The sequence below is a fragment of the Molothrus aeneus genome, chromosome 15, assembly GCF_037042795.1.
Source record: "Molothrus aeneus isolate 106 chromosome 15, BPBGC_Maene_1.0, whole genome shotgun sequence".
In the NCBI taxonomy this organism is placed as follows: domain Eukaryota; kingdom Metazoa; phylum Chordata; class Aves; order Passeriformes; family Icteridae; genus Molothrus; species Molothrus aeneus.
The window spans coordinates 9,799,849-9,819,555 of NC_089660.1; the positions used below are offsets into that span (position 1 = coordinate 9,799,849).

Consider the following 19,707-nt stretch of genomic DNA (forward strand, 5'->3'; position numbering starts at 1 on the left):
CCTGCAAGTTCTGGGGTCCCTTCCCATCCTTTTCCATTCCCCCCACTGGCAGCACCAACCTTTCCCCCACAGCTTTGGCCACTGGCCTGGGATAATCCCCCACACACGTCAAAGGGAGTAGCAGCTCCCCCATGTTTCCTTCTCGCCTGAGCAGCTGTTTGAGTGTCTATTTTAAACCTCAGTTCCCTATTTTAAAATAGCTAATGAGCCCCCGATCTCTGCTGACAGACGTCGTCTCTACAAGGTCTTGGGAGATGCTTCTGTGTTTGCTGGGCTCCTTTTCCCAAGCCCTGAATCTCAGCATGCCCAGCACGTCTCCAATCTGCACAAACATGGTAAAGAGGGAAGTTTTTAATTTAAGGGCCAACTCCTGCTCCCCTGCCGTGAAATACCAGCGGTACAACCATGTGCTCCTCGACAGAGAAGCATCAAGCAGCCAGGCACAGGCTGGCATTCTGCATGGTTGTCTGTTGTTATTTTTTTATTGTTCCTTCAATTTTATCAGGTCTTTTTTAAAATTTCCTGACCAAGAGCAAACAAGGAGCTATCCCAGCTGGCCACTGCCCAAAAAAAGCCACACACAAGAGAGGGACTTCTCAGGATGTGGTGAGAGCATCCCTGTGCAAGCCCAGGATCCTGAGCATCACCTCTATGTGCTCTCCCAGATGGTGTGCACCCCACCAAGGCGGAGGGAACCCCACAGAGAGGACAGGTCCCCAGCCAGGACCAGGTTCCCCATGGACAGAACCAGATGGAGGAGACCCTGCTCACTCACCTGACCACAGGCTCAGGGATGGCCTCGGCACTTGCTGGCACCTGGACACCCTTCTCCCACTCCTGCCTCCAGGGATCAGCCAGCACGTAGTACTCGTCAGGACTCAGCTGGAAGGAGTCAGGGATCTTCATGGCTGTTATCAGATCCGTCCTGAAAACCTGCATGGGAACAAACCATCCTGAGTGCAGAGTCCAGGGAGGGTGTCCAGGGAAAATGCCCCCAAGGCACAGCACAGGGGGTGTCTGCATCACCAACTTCAGGGTGTCAAATTAAGCCCCTGCAGGGCAAGTTTTGGGCAGGAGAACATGGCAACAGGCAGGGACTCCCCTCCAGCCAGGCAGTGCCAAGTGCCCAAGCCCTGCAGCTGCAACCCCTTCAAGGTCTCCCATACTGGGCAGACAGGAAATCCAGCCACAGGGTGTGAACTTGGACAAGATGCAGACCAAAAATTAGTTTCAAACTGAAGAAACAGGCTGCTTTGTCTTAGGGGATTGATGGTTTCAACACAACCACACAAATCTACTCCAAATGCCAAGGGATGTACAGCAACTGGGCTTCTCCACATTTGGCCTTCACAGGCCACAAGAACATGTTGTCCTTGTCTTGAATGAAGATGTGGGGAAGACACAGCCACTTTTTCCCAAGCACCTTCATATCCTCCTCATGTCACTTCACCATCCTGAGCACCGTTGTGTCCCCTTCAGGTCACTTCACTGCCCCAAGCACCCTCATGCCTCCATCACATCACCTCATTGTCCTGAACAGGGACAGACAAAAGCTTCAGACAGAAATTATCCAGCTAAAATGTGATCTAGGTGCTGCTTACATATCCACACAGATTTTTCCTGACTCAATAAACCCCTTGTGAGATCAACACTGGCCCCCTTCTGTAGGAAAATCCTCCAGTCCTTCAGTCAGTGAATGGGTTCATTCTCCATCTCACTCGTGGCCCTGCAGCATCTTCTCCCAATACACAAGGATGAAAAACTCATTCTAAAAATATCCCTCACGGTAAGTAAGGTTTTCCTTCCAGAGGGCTGCCTGACAGCAATGACTCGAGCAATCCTGCCTCTTGCAGCACAAAAATAAATTGTAAATGAAAATGGATGATTTCTCCTCTCTACCATCTGCTATTAGCTGGAATAATAACTGCCAGTGCCAGCAATCCTGCCTGGACACCATCTCACTCCGTCCCTGCTACTTCTGCATTCCTTCCACAAGGCTGGGATGGATCAGGTGTTTTCTTTGGATATTGTTTAATCTCTTCACAGTCTGTTCTCCAAATGAGAATTGCTTTGTCAGAATCACAAGAAATAATACAGGATAGTTTTACATTTTTTGATACAAAGATAACACACTTTGGAGAGTATTTGGGAACCCAAATCGACTGAAATGCAGGAAACTAGACATTAAGTAAGACCACTGAGACCAGTATTTAGGTCAGTTTGTTTAATCCTCAGAGCCTCAGCTGCTAACCCAATTAGAGTTAATACAATATATAAACAACCTTTGCTATGTTGGGACCTCTGAATTTCATTGGTACTCTCCTCCTGATGCAGCTGTTTGGAGACATTTTTAACTATGTCCATAGAAACCTGATTTGAGTTGGTCAGACACAGTCTTGGCACACCCTTCCACAAACATAATTAACAGCCTATACATTACAGTCAGCTCAGTTTGGGAAAGATCAGGAACCTTTAAGCCTCTATGTGTTACAAACCCATGGTTACAAACACCACAGTAACCTTTTAACACACTGCCAGTGTGGGAAATTAAAAAAAATATTAAGACAGGCATTAATTAAACATGAGAAGGGATATGTGAGATATCATAGTCCCTTCACCAGTGTGGGTCTGTGTACCCAAACAAGTGCAGGAATCCCACTGTAGAGTGTTTTCTAAAACAAAATGTAGAAACACACCCTGTTCTTGACAGCCCTGACAGGTCCCAGCCTGGGTCAACAGCATCTCCTTAACCCAGGTTCAGTGCCCAGCTTCAATGAGGACAACACAAACCTGAGGGATCCCTCAAGCCTCAGAGCTCTTGGCTTGGGTGGGTGAGATGCTCCCCTGTGCCTGAACCACACGGGGCTGAGGCCACCATGGGGTCAGAGCCACGTCCCTGCTCTGGCCACCAGCACCACACAATCCCTGAAGCACAGAATCATTAAATTAAAGCTGGAAAAGCCCTACAAGATCATCAAGTCCAACTGTCAACCCAGCAGTGCCAAGCTCAGCACTAAACCATGTCTCCAAGAGCCACATCCACTTCTTTTGAATTCCCTCTAGGGATGGTGATTCCACCACTGCCCTGGGCAGCCTGTGGCAGTGCTTAACCACCCTTTCAGTGAAAAACTTTTTCCTAAGATTCAATCTAACCTTACCCTGGCAATAGCACAATACTGTTATAGGAAATACTGTTTTGAAGACACATCCCTAGGGATTTGTGGGCAAAGGCAAGCAGGAATGGTTCCAAAGGTGCAGGGCACCCAAAAGCTCTTCTGAACGACCTGGACTGGATCCTGCTGACATGTGAGCACCCTCCTCCCTCAATGCCAGCTCAGTTGCCTCCTGAGGACACCTCCTTTGATGCTCTGGGGTGCAGGAGCGTTGCATCCTTTCATGCAGGCAAATACAGCCAATTCTGGCAGGAGGCTGCTCGGGGCAGTGCTGGCAGTGCAGGGCAGGATGGCAGCATGCTCCTGCTTCCACCTCAGTGCCCAGACCTGGCAGCCAGCTCAGAGCAGTGGAGAACACTGCGGGGGGACTGGGAGTGGGACTGCCCTTTGCAGGACAACCAACCATTGGGAGGGTCCAGCCATCTCACTACCCTGCCCTGAGGCCCCTGGGCACCCACAGCAGCTGTGGCCTTCCCAGACCCTTACCCCAAGCAAAAATCACCATTTTCTTTTGCTAGGTCAGCACCAGCAGTGAGGAGACAAGCCCTGTCCCTTTGGGTAACACCAGGGCTGGTCACCCATGGAACAGTGTCAAAATCCTGGCCCATCACTCTCCTCCTCTTGATGAAGAGGGAGATGGAGGAGCCTGCACAGCCATGGGACCAGCCCTCAGTATAATTCCTCCCTCTGCCTGGTGCAGATCCCAATCCTGTGGTTTCCTGCATTAAGTCTTCCCCAAATTCATCCCTTCTGGCCTTTCAGCTCGCATCAGAATAGAAGCTTAGTTTTAATTTTAAGCCAAATAAGCACGATTGTATCTATTTCCCTGAAGATAAGGCACATTGCAGGCTGGATTTGCAATCTCACTACTTCATTTATTTAGTCCTTCTTGGAAAACAGATAAGCTCACCCATCCGACGGCAGCACGCGCGCCCGCACTTTATCATAGCGACGCCTCTGTCTTTTCATGAAGAACTGGATATGCTCAAATTATTAACTATCAAAGCAGAACACTTTAGAAATGATAGAACAGCACAGAAACTGTAAAGGAAAGCAGATCAGTTGTCTGGAAATCTCCCAACAGCTAATACGCTCAAATTGTAATCTAAATGTCTTTTTGTTTTGAATTGTCTGGGATTAGGGTTGGGAAAAGACTCAATTATTCTACTCAAACTCTTCTGAATTATTTATGAAAACCAAATAAAGGATAAATTGGGCACTGATGAACCGAGGACCTGGCGATGAAGAGAAAGTTGGGTACCAGAAAACAAGCAATTTTCCCTCAATAGGAGTGTTTACTGTTTCTCCCCGGCCGTGGGAGCTGACAGATTGTCTGCTGCCCTGCACCCGCTCCCCTCTCCACCACCACAGCCCTGGCCAGGCTCTGTCCTCCCCTTTCAGCCCTGAATGGGATCTCAGTTATTGCCTATCGATCTGCCAGCAATGGGAAAGGCCAAACCAAGATGTTCCTTTATTACCTCTGCTTGCTCAGGAACCTCATGGAGGTTTAGTGATGCTCAGGATGCATCACACCAGTGCCCAGGGCCAGCCTCTCCCTTTGTTACTGTCAGCTTTAAAGAAAGGGAAAAAGAACATGAAATTTCAAAATCCCCAGATATTTCTTCCCTCATATTTCCAAAAGAAATGGACGTAGAGTCCACACCAGGTCGGTGTGGTTGTGCAGCCTCAGACTCCAGGCAAAGAAAGGAACGTGGGGAAAACCTTAATCTCTCTTGTATCCCACTGGCCAGGCAAGCCTGGACTACCCCTAGGACCTCCCCATCCTTGCTGCCCACCAGTTTGTGGTGTTGGACTGACACACCAGTAGAGCCAGTCCTGGCAGTCCAGTAACATGAGAAGTCACTGGGACACCACAGCCATGGTGCTCCCCAACAAAACATCAGCACTTTTGTAATTTCTGTAATTTGCTATATTGAAGCAAAAGTTGTGCTGCTTTTACGACTCAAAAAAAAACTCAAATAAACCCTGAGCTCATTAAATGTGACATCCTCTGATGTTCCCATTCCAATGTGCCACTTGGATCCAGCCTGGCACTGGAAGGATGCTCCTGCAGGTATGGCAGAAACCTGCAAGGCAGGGGTTGGATTTGGCTCCTCCTTGAGCCCCTGGCACCTTTTACATCAGCTGCTCCATCTTGGTGAGGATCTGCTGCTTCGCCCACTGGACACAGCCCTGCAGCCTCTCCCTGTGACATCTGTGAGGCATCTCTGGGAGCTCTCCATGGACCATCCTCAATTTGTCCAACAGTTGGACAACCTCAGAGAAAAACACGTACCCCTGGGAGATGCCAAGGCACACAGTGCCTCACCACAACAGGAAGGATGATGGACATGCCATGAGGCATCAGAAATGCTGCACTCCATCCCTCCCTTAGCTAAGGACTCCCAGGCTGTGCTGCTTTCCAGCATTCTCCTCCTTCTCTGCCTCTGCCCCATCACCACCCAGCCCCTCTGAGAGCCTCTCCACCACCTTTCCACACAACTCTCACATCAATTTCTAAGCTCTGTGATTCACTCACAAACCCCTCTTAATGAAGTGCCCAGCAATCTCCCTGCCATTCAGTTCCCACTCCATGTGCTCTGTCAAGGACTTGGCTTTCCCAGCAACTGCACTGTGGGTCTGAGGCTGCCAAATCTCCCCTTTGCCCAAACAGACCCAAAACCACCAAACTCTGATCCCGCAGTAACGACTTCCCTCTTGTACAAAACCAGCTCCTGGGTGAGAGCCAACGAGCCGGATCTGTTTTGGGCTTTCCATCGAAATGAGAAGAAACACTCGTCTAGCACTGGCTTCAATTAGCTCGAAAGCAGCAGCCAGCCCGGGACTGCTGTGCTGGATCCGGCACAGCCCCGGCACGGCCCTGGCATCCCTGGCATGGCCCCAGCAACCCCAGCATGGCCCCGGCACCCCTGGCACGGCCCTGGAATCCTCAGCACGGCCCTGGCATCCTCAGCACGGCCCCGGCATCCCCGGCACGGCCCTGGCATCCTCAGCATGGCCCCGGCATCCTCAGCACGGCCCGGCATCCCTGGCACTGCCCTGGCACCCCCGGCATGGCCCCGGCATCCCCAGCACGGCCCTGGCACAGCCCCAGCATCCCCAGCATGGGCACTCGGCTCCCGGCGCCTGCTGCAAGCCAGCCCAGGAGAAAACAGAGGGAGCAGGCAGCTCAGCCCAACACAGCTGGGCTCCAGCAGGCTGGGTCCCTGCACACCAGGCTTCCCGAGCTGGCAGGAATTCCATCACACATCTTCCCCTGCATCTGCACCCAGCTGACTCTGGAGCTTTCAGACCTTGCTCCTGGGACACAAGAATAAACTCAATCCCTCCTCCTTCAAATCCCAGGATGGGATGCCATTTTTTTAATACACAATAAGATCTCTGTCCCTAAAAAGTTTTAGCGCAAAGAACTCTTCCCAAAGCAGTGGTACACAATGCAAGAGAAGAGAAGCCCAAAATGAAGTGTGTGCAGAAAACACAGCGCTCACTAGGGTGAGGGTGGGCAGGAGAGGTGAGAGGGAATGGTCACAGCCTGTATCTGAGATCTCACCTTTGAATTCACTCCCTCCATCACCCAGCAGAGCTGTAATCCTCCCTGATGCCCTCACACCCACAGCAGCCACGTGGTGCTCACAGTGATGACCCCTCCACAGCAAGCAGGGGTGGCAGGTGCTCTGAGTGCTGCTCCCAAGCAGGGGCAGCAGCAGGTCACTGCAGGCAGGTGTGGGACTGCTTCCTGACACTGACATAACAGGTTTTCTTCAGGTTTTGGCCCAACATTCATTTTTCCCCTCCCTTACTGCAGTCCTAGCAGCTGACTCCTGCATACCCCAGCCACAACCACCTTCCTCCATCCACACTGGGACCAGGGAAGTCTCCAGCTGCCTCATGCACAGGACTCCCTCCTCATTGCCAGCCAGCTCTCTTAGCCCTTCACTCTCTCAAGCATAAAATTGTTTGTTATAGCTCATGAGTCACAAGGATTTTTAGAGAAAGAGAAAACAACGGGAACAATGGGAGCCCTGAGAATAGGTTTTGGTTGTACAAACTGTCTTGATATCAGCTCGAGATGGCACCTCTGTGGGTGCAGCCCTGGCTGCCCCACCCCACTCCCCTCTGGACCTCCCAGTCCTACATCCCTGCTGCTCTACCACATTTTTCCAGCCCTTTCCAAAATGAGAAGAGAGTTGATACTCAGTAGCAAGGTTTTGAAATGTGGCAATGCCAGGAGTGTGTTTGCAAGGAGATATTATCTGCCTGTGGGGGAAGAAATCCTGAACTCCCATGTCCAACTGGGGAGCCAGCCTCCTATCTCTTCATCTAGTCTTGTTTCCTCTTGAAATGCTGGATGTTAAAGATTCAATGAACAACAGAACTCAAAATAGGAACAAGAAGCATTTTTGTCCAGCCCTTCTCAGCATTCAGAAGACAATGGTTTTAATCTGTTATCCCCATGCTGGCAAGGGAAAACTGACAAAGCCAAACTGCAGTCAAACCTTTCAACAGAGAGGGATTTTCTCCCCATCCAGCCCCATAAAAGCATGTCCAGTCTTGCTTGGCCACATCCATTAAAGCTCTTCTCCAAACACAGGAGAGCGCAGGAACTAAATTCACATTGCACTGGGTCATTATATACCCAATGCAGGAGGAAAAAAACATGATCCAATGCAGTAAGAATTACTTTTTAGAAGGGAAAAGAGTTAAATCCTTGTAAAGAGATATAAAAAGGCGCCTTTCAAAACATGGAAGTAATATCTAAACAAGGCAAGCAGAAAATAATGTAAATTGTATAAATTTGTGGTTTCCCCTTCATCCTGAGCCCTGCCTGCAGCTGCAGTCCCCTGTCCTCCTGAAGGTCTGGAATGAGGGAGAAGGGCAGCGAGGATGTCGGGTGGGATGAGCAGCACCTGCACAGCAGAGCCCAGACTGCACAGGGTTCTTCAGCTGAGAAAGGACGGCTGGAGGGCTGGCAGGCAGGTGTTCTGCACAAAAAAAGCAGGCTTTTGTCCCTCCAAAATGTATTCCAGCAGTGCAGGTGAGCACTGTGGATCTCAAACAGCTCTGGAGGTAATGACTAACACAGCAGCTAAGGCAGTGACTCAGAGGCAGCATCCGAGGGAGTCCCTGGGCTGCTGATGGCTGGGAGCTGGCAGATAGAACCAGAGACTATCATTACACACTTGCCTTGTTCTTAGATTCTCTCCTTAGACACTGACAACTGTTCCCTGTCAGGAACAGGAGAGAGGCTTGAAGACTGCAGTCAAACCAGCGAGGCTCATGCTCACATCCCCAGCAGCTCTACAGCCGGGGGCAGGATTGCACTGGTGTGCCACTAACAGAAGCAGAAATCCGTGCTTCAGGCATGTGTTACTCCCTGCTGCAGATCCAGATCCATGGCAGAGATAACCTGAGCGAGCATCCCCTCCTTGCAGCTCCCAGGGTGGGGAGCATGACCAGCAGCTCCTTGCAGGGACCCGGGGAGATGGGTACCAGCCACCACGCTCCATTTGCAGACAAGTTAAGAGACAAACGAGCACTAATGAGATTAATTAAAATCACCAGATTGGTACTGCTATCACTGCAGATGCAAGAAGCTGTTGGCAGCTGCCCACATTCATCTCTGCCTTCAGGCAGAGCAGTGCACCAGAGCCTTGCCCAGGGCACCATCAGCATCAGGTTTGAGCCTTGAAGGCTTTGCTGCCCAGGCAAGGGGCAGGGAAGGACAACTGTCACCTCTGCGAGGGACAGAGCCAAGAAGACAGAGGCTGGTGCCTGGGACAGTCAGGGAAGAGCCCGGGCAGAGCCCCGTGACAGGCACAGATAAATATAATCACCCTCCCTGGCAATGGCCCCTTTGCGGATGTTTACAAACAGCTCAGTACTTTTCCATGTTAAGAAGCTTGTTTTTCCAGATGCCTTGTATCCGATGGTTTTTAATGTGTATAGTTAATCCCTTCTCACAGAGTCTTTCATAATAAACATCACCCCCTGACCTGACTAATAACTATGTAACACTAATGCTTTCGATTTTTTTATCTCCTGCCCGGGCTGTCAGGAGGAATGCCTGTTCCTGTGGGACAGCAGCTCCCAGAGAAAGGGGACATGACTTGGAGAAGGGCAGGACAGGTTGGTGGCCAATTGCCATTTCCCCAGCCCATCCTCCAGCATGGCCATCCCTCAGGACACGCCTGCACCCACTGCAGCTCTTGAGAAAGCTACAATGTGTAAAGCTGGAGTTTGAGTTGTGGTTTGAAAAGATGTGTCCAGACCCAAAATGGCTGGGGGTTCAATATCTGCTAATGCATTCATCCTGCTCTCCCTATTATTCTCCTGTGGTTTCCATCTGTCAGTGATGATGAGATCAACATCCATCCTCAGCAGGATGGACAAAAGAAAAGGTGATTCACTATTTCATGTGAAGTAGTTTGATAGCAGTGTAGTTTGTGTTTTACAGTTCCCAGCATTTGCTCCAACAGGACATGATCAGGTCACAGTCTGTGCCTGAAATCCCCCAGTGTTCCTGGGAAGATGTGCCAAACCCCACAGTGCCTGGACCAGACACGTTCATGGGTGCTCACAGGAAGAGCAGAAGTTGGGTCACTCATGGAAAAGTTTTAGAGGATGCTGTTGGAGAGGAAATTCATACAGGAGTGATCTCCAAACCATCTCCCTGCACAGCTGCAAGTCCTGGGCTGATACTCTACCCACCTCCAACAATGTCCTGAGCCCTGAGTTTCACTGGTGCTGATTTCCAGCAGACCCAGACACCAGCAAGTGCAGGGGCAATGCACAGGGAGGGGAGCACAGCTGAGATCTGCACTGCTCCATCTGCCTGTGTGCCCACCATGCTTTTGTAAAAGATGGTTTGTCAGCTTGAGCATCCTGGCCAAACTCCAGCTTGAGTAATCACACATGGCCTCCCCAAATTCCCCTAGTCTCAGTTCACATAAACCACAGAGGTTCACTTTCTGTCCCAACTGCTGCTAAGCTGGGACCTGCTCAGCTTTTGCTCCACTTTATCTGTTCCACAGCTACATTTCACTGAGAACCCTCCTCAGGGGATAATGGAGCAGTAAGCAGAGGGAGAAGCCCTCTGCAGGCATCTGATGTCTCCCCAGGTGCCATGGATTAATATATAGTTTTCACCCCAGCTGTTGTAGAGCAGCAACTTGGATCCAGCTCTTACCACACTTCATCAAGTCCAGAAGCATTTTCACTTGGAATCTTGGACTTATATTCAGTAGCAGCCAGGTAAAATCCTACATGGCTGATTAAACTAACTCATATTAAAGACAAAAATGTGTCTGCACCAGTGAGGCAGAAAGATGTCCCAACTCTTGGAGAAGGATTTTACTGGGCAGCAGCAGGGTGGCAGCTGTGACACTGCTGTGACATGAGTCACATCTTCTCACATCTAACATGAGGCATTTCTGTGGCAGAGACTCCTGACAGCACCTAGAGAGCTCACCCAAGGCCTTTATGGACACATCAGGCACAGGGATGGGCAGTTATTTCAGAGAGGGGTAACAGAGCCACAGGAGGAGGAGGAGATGCCACAAATGCTTCACTTTCCAAAGGAGGATTCAGCTCACAGAAATCTCCCCCACACCCACACTGAGAGACACATCTACAACCAAAACCCAACATTACTAGTGCTAATATTCAATTTTTCAATTTTCCAAGAGCCTTGTTAGCAGTCAGTGACATCTGCACCGCTGGTTCTTGCTCTCTGGAGTATTTCCAGCTAACTCAGCTGGCAGTAACAGCTTTCCAGTCCCTCTCTTTACCCAAGGCACAAATAACTTCAACTCTCTCAGTCTGTGTCCTTTGCCAGCACAGATATTTCAATGTAAACCTATCAGAGCAGTAAGAACCAAGTGCAGCTGTAATTCAGGCAGTGACCACAGGAAAACCTCAAAATCTCTACTCAGCTTGATGCAAAAGGAGGATGTTGCAGAGGTTTGTGCTCACCAGGCCACAGCGTCAGGAGAGGTGAAATGAGGAGTTCACATGAGCCATGCCAGCTTCATCTGCTGCTAAACTTAGCACTGTTTGACTCCAGACCCCAGTCCAGAGGGAAGGGAATGTGAGAACAATGTCCCTCTGGCTTTGCTCACGCTGCTGCTGAAATGAAGATGACCACTGCCAAACACTGCAGTTGCTACAACAGCAGCTCATGCCTGGTATAGTTTCCATGGCTAGTGGAAATGTATCCGAGGCAGAGAAGGAAAAACAGGACACAGCACCAGCCCTTCCAACAGTCCTGGGGACAAACAGCTCCTCCCACCCAAGGCCCAGACCCTGCACTGCAGAGCCAGCAGGTGAAGCTGGGCAGTGTCCCCACCCCAGCCAGGGGAACCCTGCAGCAAGGTCAGGCTCTGATGGCCTCAGCTTAATGTCCTTGAGCCCTGTGACAGGGGAAACCAACACAGCACAACCTGCAGCTCAGCCCTGCTGTCTCTCATTTCACAGCTCTCCACGCCTCCCACTCGCTCGAGGGAGGAGTCTCCACATCACCCTCCCCTGCCATCAGAGCTGTGACCTGGGCCATTAATAAAAGGGCACCCAGGAGGGCACCCAAACCAGGGAATCTTGGTATGCAGACACCCCAATGCTGTAGGACCTCCCAGGCCCACCAAACTTAACTTGTCTTTACTTGCCTCAATAGGGGGGGAGTGGGCACAAGGACCCCAGTGGTTTTGGGCACAAGGACCCCCCACCCTTCACCAGGGATGCTCACTGTGTGTCCCCATCAGCTCCCTCCCCAGGGGAGCTGGGTTGACACAGCCCTTGGGAGTTGTGGCTCTGCAGCATGGGGATACCTTGTCCTGGCACCCACTGCCCACAGAAGCCATGGCCATGCTGGTTGCCACAGCTGGGTGAGTGCAGTCCCATGGGAAAACTCTCCTTTGGGAAAAGCCTGAAAGCCCACGTACCTCAGAGGGCTTCTTCTCCTTCTGCCGTGACCAGGGGGATTTGGTATTTGGAATTTTGGAGCATCTGGAGGTGGATGTGGTGTGACCTGCAACAAGGCAACAGAGACAGGTTATTTGGGAAAGAGTCAAAGGCTTTTCCTTACCTCACCAGCCCCCCTGCTCCAGCCCCAGCCAACACTTTGGGTCAGCACTAAGATGGAATAACTCCTTGACACGACATTTTTTTGTGCAGTATCATCACCACTGCTGCCACCCCAAAAGAGAAGGGTAGCTAAAGCCTGAAATGTGCTGGAACCATACACTACTGATCTTTATTTCCAACCCATTTGTGTCATTATCACTTAAATGTAAGACTCTATTTGTTAATAATAAATAACAAACTGATTATTGGAATTTCTGTATAATAATGATGACAGTTCAGTCTTCTGTATAGGAGGACCCCTCCATATTACAGTATATAAAAATGTTTCTGTGAGGTTGCAACAAAATAACTACCAATAGGCCTATTTAACACCGATTTTTTTAATCCTTGGAGGGCTAAATAGGAGGAAACAGCACTGTGCACATAAACAACAACATCCAAACTGATGGAGCCAGGAGCTGAGCTGACTCAGGGGTCAGGCTGTGGTACCACTGCAGTGGGAAGCTGCTCGTCCACCAGCTCAGGCAGCTGAGCCCAGGTAAATTTCACGTGCCTACTTTTCCTGGCAGGGGAAGAGGCACCAGCTCAACCTGTATTCTTTACTTGCAGTGCACTTTCTTGTACAGCACGAAATGAAGGCCAAACGTGGGGGCATCACCTGTTCCCAAAACACAGCTTGTTTTTTCAAGTTGCAGGCCAGATGTTATGAAAGAGGGTTCCATCCAAATGAAATTCTTTATAACACTTCAGAGCATAACAGGACTGTGTAGACAAAGCCCAGAGCAGACATCCCTATGCTGTAGCCCCACAGACACACTGCTTTACTCAGCAAGCTGCTCCACAGCTTTCATGGAGAGATCAGCCACAAATTTCCACCTTGCCCCCTCTTCTCAAGCTACAATGTGATGCTACAGCTATACAGGCTTGGATAACACACAACTACCCTTTCCTGGCAGAGGCCTGAAAAAGAAGGTCACCACTCTGTTTACAACCATCCTGCAGGAGAGCATTTGTCAAAAGCTTAGATATCACCTGCAGCATAAATATCCAAGCCCCATAGAGATAAGGCCATGTTGTTTAATACCATGATTAAAGATGCCTTACCCCTGCAAGGCAGGGAAGCCAGCGAGCACAGCTCGGCTCCATAAGCCTTTGAGCATCTGGGGATTAGGAGACGGGAAGTTTGGAGCATGGCTTCCAAAACAAACCTCTTTCTGAGATAGAGATGTTTCATTTTACGAGAAGCAAGGGTGTTGACAGAGCCTGAAACACTTTGTGTAGGCACAGCTCAGCGCCCAGGCCCCCTGGGCTCCAGCAGGATGGGGGTCCCCGCTGGCAGCAGAACAGCAGGTTCCCTTCAGCAGTTGTGGTGCAAACTCCACTCACTCTGACAATTTTTTTGGCTGAAGCTGTGGGAACAGCAGCCAAACCCAGCAAGATCAGCCTTTCCATAACCCCCTGTAATCTCTCCATCATCCTGTTAGGAAAAAGCCCAGAAGTTTAGTGTCTTTACTAAAGTCCCTTTCGTTCTCGGATATCCAGCAGCCAGATCCTGTAAAGTGTGGAGAGCAAATTCCCAGCACGGCCCAGATGAAATTACTGTGACATTTGTAAGAAACCAAGAGCAACTAGTAAGAAACTCCAGAGTCCAGACAAGGGATTAGGCTGGTGCCTTGAGGGTACTGAACACCGAGGCACTGCGGTATGTGTGCAGCGGGTGAAACCCTGGAATAAGTGGGAGAGGAGAGTGCTCTATTTATAGCCAGAATTCAGCACATTTGCACATGTTTATTGTTGAACACATGCTTCTGTGCCTTCCTGAATGAGGATGAAGTGAGGTAGATGTTGAAAAGCAAGCATGGGCTTGCAAGTTTTGCTGGCTTGAGCCTTATTCCTTTTCCCACATCACCCTTCAGTTTGCAAGAAGGGAACAATGCAAACTGGTCCAGTTTTACTCTGACTCCAGTAAAAACTTCCCTTTCCCCTGGTACAACCCAAATCAAGAGCAAACTAGTCTCAGGCTGCAGCTCACAGGAAAGGACAACTCATCTACAAAGGGTGTTTGCTGCTTCGTTAGCAGATCTGCAATCAGCAGCTCTCCTCGCTCAGACTCCTCACACGAGGGAGACACTCTCATCAGTTAAGAGGAGCCACAGCCGAGTGTTTAAATAAATTGATATCAGCTTGCTGCTGCATTTCTGACAAACCCAGCCCTGCACACTATTCCCTGTGCAGAGACTTCCCAGTAAATGCAGTTTCCTCCACTCTTTGTGAAGTAATTATTCAAGCATTTTGACTGCTGGAGATGAATCTTGTTCAAAGCTTTGAATGAAAGCTCTTACTGTCAGTGGTGTCCGAGTTATCACTGCTGATGGAGTACTTGCGTCGTTTTTCTTCCATCTGTAACAGAAGAAATTGAACATTACACCCCATGTCCAGAAAACTCATCTCAGCAGCACCAAAGCACTGCTATATGAGTATCTGCACACCCTCCTATCCCAGAACCAGCCAGTCCCTACCCTCAGGACAGACAACTACCCAGAGGCTGAAAAAAAATGCAAGAAAACAATTCTCATGGATTTTTAAAAAAACTTTAATCGTCTTTCTACCAGCTTTTCCCACTCCCAGTAGTTACAGTGGATGCATTTGGACCACTCAGCTTTGCATGGAAATTTGTCTGTGCAGGATTTGCATCCAAATGTCTCTTCCTCTGCAAGAGCACTGCCAAGGGAGGGAGCTCCAACAGGACTGGAGGATGTCCTCAAGGGACCATAGTGCTGTTGGATGGGAGAAGAGATGTCCTGGGAACCACCTGTCCCAGCTGCAAAGTGTGAAGACAGGAGAATGGAAACTGCACACTCTCGGTATGTCTGCAGGGGGAAGTACGAGCATCCCAGAGCTGAAGAGAACCCCTGGGTACCACAAGCCTGGGGTTTTACCCTCTGACTCATCTTCCCATTCAGCCACTATCTATTTCTTTTAAGAGCTCGGGAGTATCTGTCACACAGGAAGCACCTCCCATCACTGCCCTGCCAGAGGTCCCAGGGGTGGACAAGTGCCTTCTGCTCAGCTGTCCTGACTTCTCCATCCTCCAGAGCTAAAATCACAGCAGCAGCTACCACTGCACTGATGAGGAGACCCGTTTCAAGTTCAGCTGATTTGCTTTGAGAATTTGAACAAGCCACAGGAGTGCCTGAAATCAGCAGGTTGTCCTGAATTCACCCCTTGGGCAACAAGCTCTGGGAACTCAAAGTAGGTGCTTCAGGAAAAATAAAAAACTTAAAAAAAAAAAAAAAAGAAGAAAGGTATTTTAACTTTTGAAAATCCAAATTTTACCAATGTGGCTGGTGGCTGATCAATGTGGCTCCCAATAGAGGGCTTGGGCAGCTCTGGATGGAAAGGGCCACCTGTGGACCAGACAACTATCCAACAGGCTGTAAGCCAAAATACATCCACAGAAATCAGTCTTAACCTCATTGAAATCTTCCTAGTACTTTCTGAGATATTTTTGAAGAATCTGAATGTGTTCATATGTCATACCCTCTATTGCTTCCACAAATGGTAACTGGGAATGATAATGAAACACTGGGTTTGTGTGGTTTGGTTGCAACAGGTACAAGCAGCACACAGACTGGGATAGCAAGCTAGAGCATGACATTTGCCCCCAAACATGAGGAAATGTTCCTCATAAACATATAAAAACCTTGTAATAGGTGTATTTTACAATATATGTGCTATCACAGCATTATAAAGGTAAATACTACAAAATATCCTAAACATTTTAACTATCAGTGTTGTGGTAAGGCATTGCCCTGTCAAAATGTGACTTAAAACACTCCCTAAGAATATGGCAATATCAATACTTTTCCCCTGGTGATTCAAGGGGAAACAGATGTTATTAAACCAGCCTTGTTCCAAATAGCCATTAGATTTTGCTTGGGGGAAACGAAATTGAAGATAGCTCTAACTGCAGCTTACTTACTTTTAGTGAAAATCCTACCTCAACCTTTGAAACTGGTTCTTCTGGTCTAAAGTGACAAACAGACATTTGGAGCACAAAGACAGGGCAATACTTTTATTGATTCTGGAGTTCCTAATCACAGAGATTAAATAAACCAAAGCCAAGAGGAGGGAAAAAAACCACCTGAGGTGAAGCAAAGGAATGCCACTGATAGCCAGTGATATTTCCCAGGTTTCCCATCTTTGCTTTTACAGCAAAACAGCATCACTGACATCACTCTCCTTCCAAGGAGGGAAAAAGGTTTGCAATCAATGCTCAGGTAGCAGGAGGCTGGCACTGGTTTGGCTGATATGTGTGAGGAGATGCACTGATCATCCCTCTCACTGAACTTGGTCCCTGCATCCTGCTTCTGTCCTAGAGCTGCCTACAGAATTAACACACTCACTAGGTAACAAGATGAATTGATATTCACATACAGAAGTGGTTCACATTGCAGGTAAAAATAGCATCTGTACTTCAGTAAATCATTTTGCCACTGTTTGGCAGGATGCAAGACAGCATCCTCCAAACCGAACTGCATTAAATTTGTGAATGAAATTCTGGCTTGAGCAAAGTACAGACATCTCTGAACAGCAGCACTGAAAGGCTGGGCAGGGGATGGCACACAAAGTACTGTGTGCCTGAAAGAAGCAAAAGTTTTGGCCAAAAGCAGGTCATTCCAGAAAATGGTTCCATTCCAGGCCATGCTAAGAAGATGCTGTTTCTGAGGGACTCATCTCGAGCAGCCAAACAGTAGTAAACCACATGGCACTTAAGAGAGGAATTTACTGTAGAGGGGTTAATTGGGCCATTTCCCCATCTGTATCCCAGAGTTATAAAGTCTGATGGTGGCTGAGCTCCCACCACCCTTTTGGCACCCGCGGGGGGGTGGCTGGGGGTGGGGAGGGCTCACTGCCCACATCCCTTCCAGGGCTGGAGCTCCAGCTCCCAAAAGCTCTCAGGAGCAATTCAGTTGGTGAACTACTGAGCAACTCAAGTCCCCACAAAATATAGTCTCTGCTCCAAAATTAATATTTTGTTTACATTAGAAGTTAATTTCACCTTTAACTGACCCATTCCCCACATGGCATCATTAATAAAGTCATAAGCAAATACCAAAATAAATTGTAATACTTTGAAAAGGTCACTGTTAGGTCAAACTTGGCCCAAAATCTAGTTTTTACAGAGCCAGAAACCAAGTGAAAGGTTTCTATGTAGGCTTGCTTAAAAAATTCAAACAGAAACAGATGTGGGTTTCTTTTATAAACAAATGAACATCCCCCTGAAGTGTCTGCAACTCAAATCCACAGGCATAGCCCTGGCTAATGCCTGGAAACCAAAAACTGAACTGCTTGCAAACCAACACATGTTTAGCATTGCCTTTGTTCAAAGCTGAGAAAGGCAGATAAATGCTAAACCAAGGAAGATGATGGCCCTTCATCAGCCTAAACAAATGTAAATCACTGTGTCCTTGGACAAATTAGCACCACGATTGGTGTTAAAATGGAGATGATGGCCTCAGGCTGGCTGGTCCTGCCTCACAGCAGGGGAAGGCTGGAGGGAGCTCTTGGGAATGTAATTTGTCCAGCCCATGCAACCTGGGAGAGGTGAAGGCAACTACTGCTGGCACACAGAGATGCCTGTGCCCAAATCCTGAGCTCAGCTGGGCACACTGCCAGGGACAGGCACCAGCTCCCATCCACACTGAACCGAAATGCCTCATCCAGCCTTCAGCTAGCACAGAAATCTTCCTCTGCAGACCCCTCCAGCAGCCCTGTGCTCTGGAGAACCCCCTGATGTTCCCCAGCTCCCTGCAAACTCTTCTGCACATCAACTCCACGTGCAATTTCGAGATTTTTTAGCGGCATCCCAGCACCCTGTGCAGAGGCTGTTTCCACTGTTTCCAAGAACGAACCATTCTGAATTGTGGCAAGCAAACAGAGAAATTCATACATGCCTGTGCTCTCCACTTCCACAGGAAACAGGCACAGAAACCTGCATAAGTTGCAGCAAAAAAAAAAAAAAAAAAAAAAAAAAAGAAGAAAGTATTTGGTCATCACCTCCTCCCAGCTCCCGCAGGTTGAGGGATGCGCCGCGCTCGTCCCCGCGCCGTCACCTCTGACGCTGAGAGCAACACCGGCTGAATGATGTGCTCTGTTTGTGAGCTGCAATGAGACTGCAGAAAAACCACTTCCCTGTTTGTTCTTCCAGCCCAGAAATAGGAACACAAACAGAACATAGTGCCCCCAGCGGCACGCACACGGCTCCGGCCACCGACCCCGCTCGGGGACCCCGTCCCGGAGCCACCTGTGCCCGCCGGCTGGCAGCGAGCCTGGGGCTGCTCCCGAGCATCCCCTCAGCGCTCCCCCTCTGCCTTAAATGTGCTTTTTTCCCTCTGTCTAGGAACACCAGCCAGTTGTTAGAAAGTGTAATAAAAAGGGTGGAGGGCTGGAACATCCCAGCCGGTACGCCGTGGGAGGGTTGTCCTCATCCCATTGCCTTTTCTCATGAGCAAATTCTGGAGCCAAGCGCTGCTGCGGGAGGCTCTGAGAGGGCAGCAGCATCCCCCAAATTGGCACAGCCCCAATTTCATAGTAACAGGACAAACTTTTGGACCAAAGGATGCACAGCAGCGGGGCCAATAAGACCCGCAGCAAACCGTGGTGCTCAGCCCCTACATCTGGGAGGAGCTTTTCCTGACCTCCCTGGTAACCCTGCGAAGTGTAAATGCTAAAGAGCAGGATCCTGGTACCTACAACAACCATTTTCTGGGCAGCAGGAGCCTGCCCCTGCCTGCCGGGGCTCGTCTGTCCCTCGCCTCCTCTACAGGCTGCTGCCAGCCCCAGCTTTCCAGCAAAAGCTCAGGTGCCCAGGTGAGGAGCAAGCCATCCCTCCTCTCCTCCATACCAGCGCTGCTGTCTTGGCTTCCCCAGGGCAAAATTTAATCTCATTTCAATTTAAAACAAAACAAGCCCTCGTTTACTTCCTGTGCTTTGCCTTTCTCCACACCTACAAGGGGCTTTTTTTCTTTACTACTCACGTTTATAACTTTACTTGCCTCTTCTGACTCTTTACCTTATAATTATCTATTTTTTCTTTAGCAAGCCCAGACGGAGCACAGATAATCAGAAAGGTCACCGAGGGCACTGGGGCCACCCCTGCCTTCCTGGGGGAAGGTGCAGGCAGTGACACAGGGCATGAGAAGGGACACCAGGCACAGCTCCATGCCCACAGCCAGCTGCCCCATCCTGCAGGTCTCTTGAGTATCAAAAACTCAGAGGAAATCAACAGGAGCTACAGACACTCCAATCTTAGGGAATGATGAAAACTCACAGAAAGGTAAAGACCAAAGCTGGTCTGAAGGACCACCCACCCACCAACTTTCAGAACTTGGGTGTCAAACACTATCAGCAGCCATCAATACTTTAAAGGAAT

General features: G+C 49.3%; 1 protein-coding gene across 1 annotated transcript in view; it reads right to left on the minus strand.

The window, feature by feature from the left end:
* Nucleotides 1-19,350, minus strand: part of JADE2 (jade family PHD finger 2) — a 72,464-nt gene extending 53,114 nt beyond the window's left edge. The window contains 5 exon segments of the mRNA XM_066560475.1: nucleotides 776-933; nucleotides 12,131-12,216; nucleotides 14,615-14,672; nucleotides 18,333-18,431; nucleotides 18,434-19,350. Of these exon segments, the coding sequence (XP_066416572.1) occupies nucleotides 776-933; nucleotides 12,131-12,216; nucleotides 14,615-14,672; nucleotides 18,333-18,431; nucleotides 18,434-18,511 (479 nt within the window). The 5' untranslated portion in view covers nucleotides 18,512-19,350.
* Nucleotides 19,351-19,707: the final 357 nt, after the last annotated feature.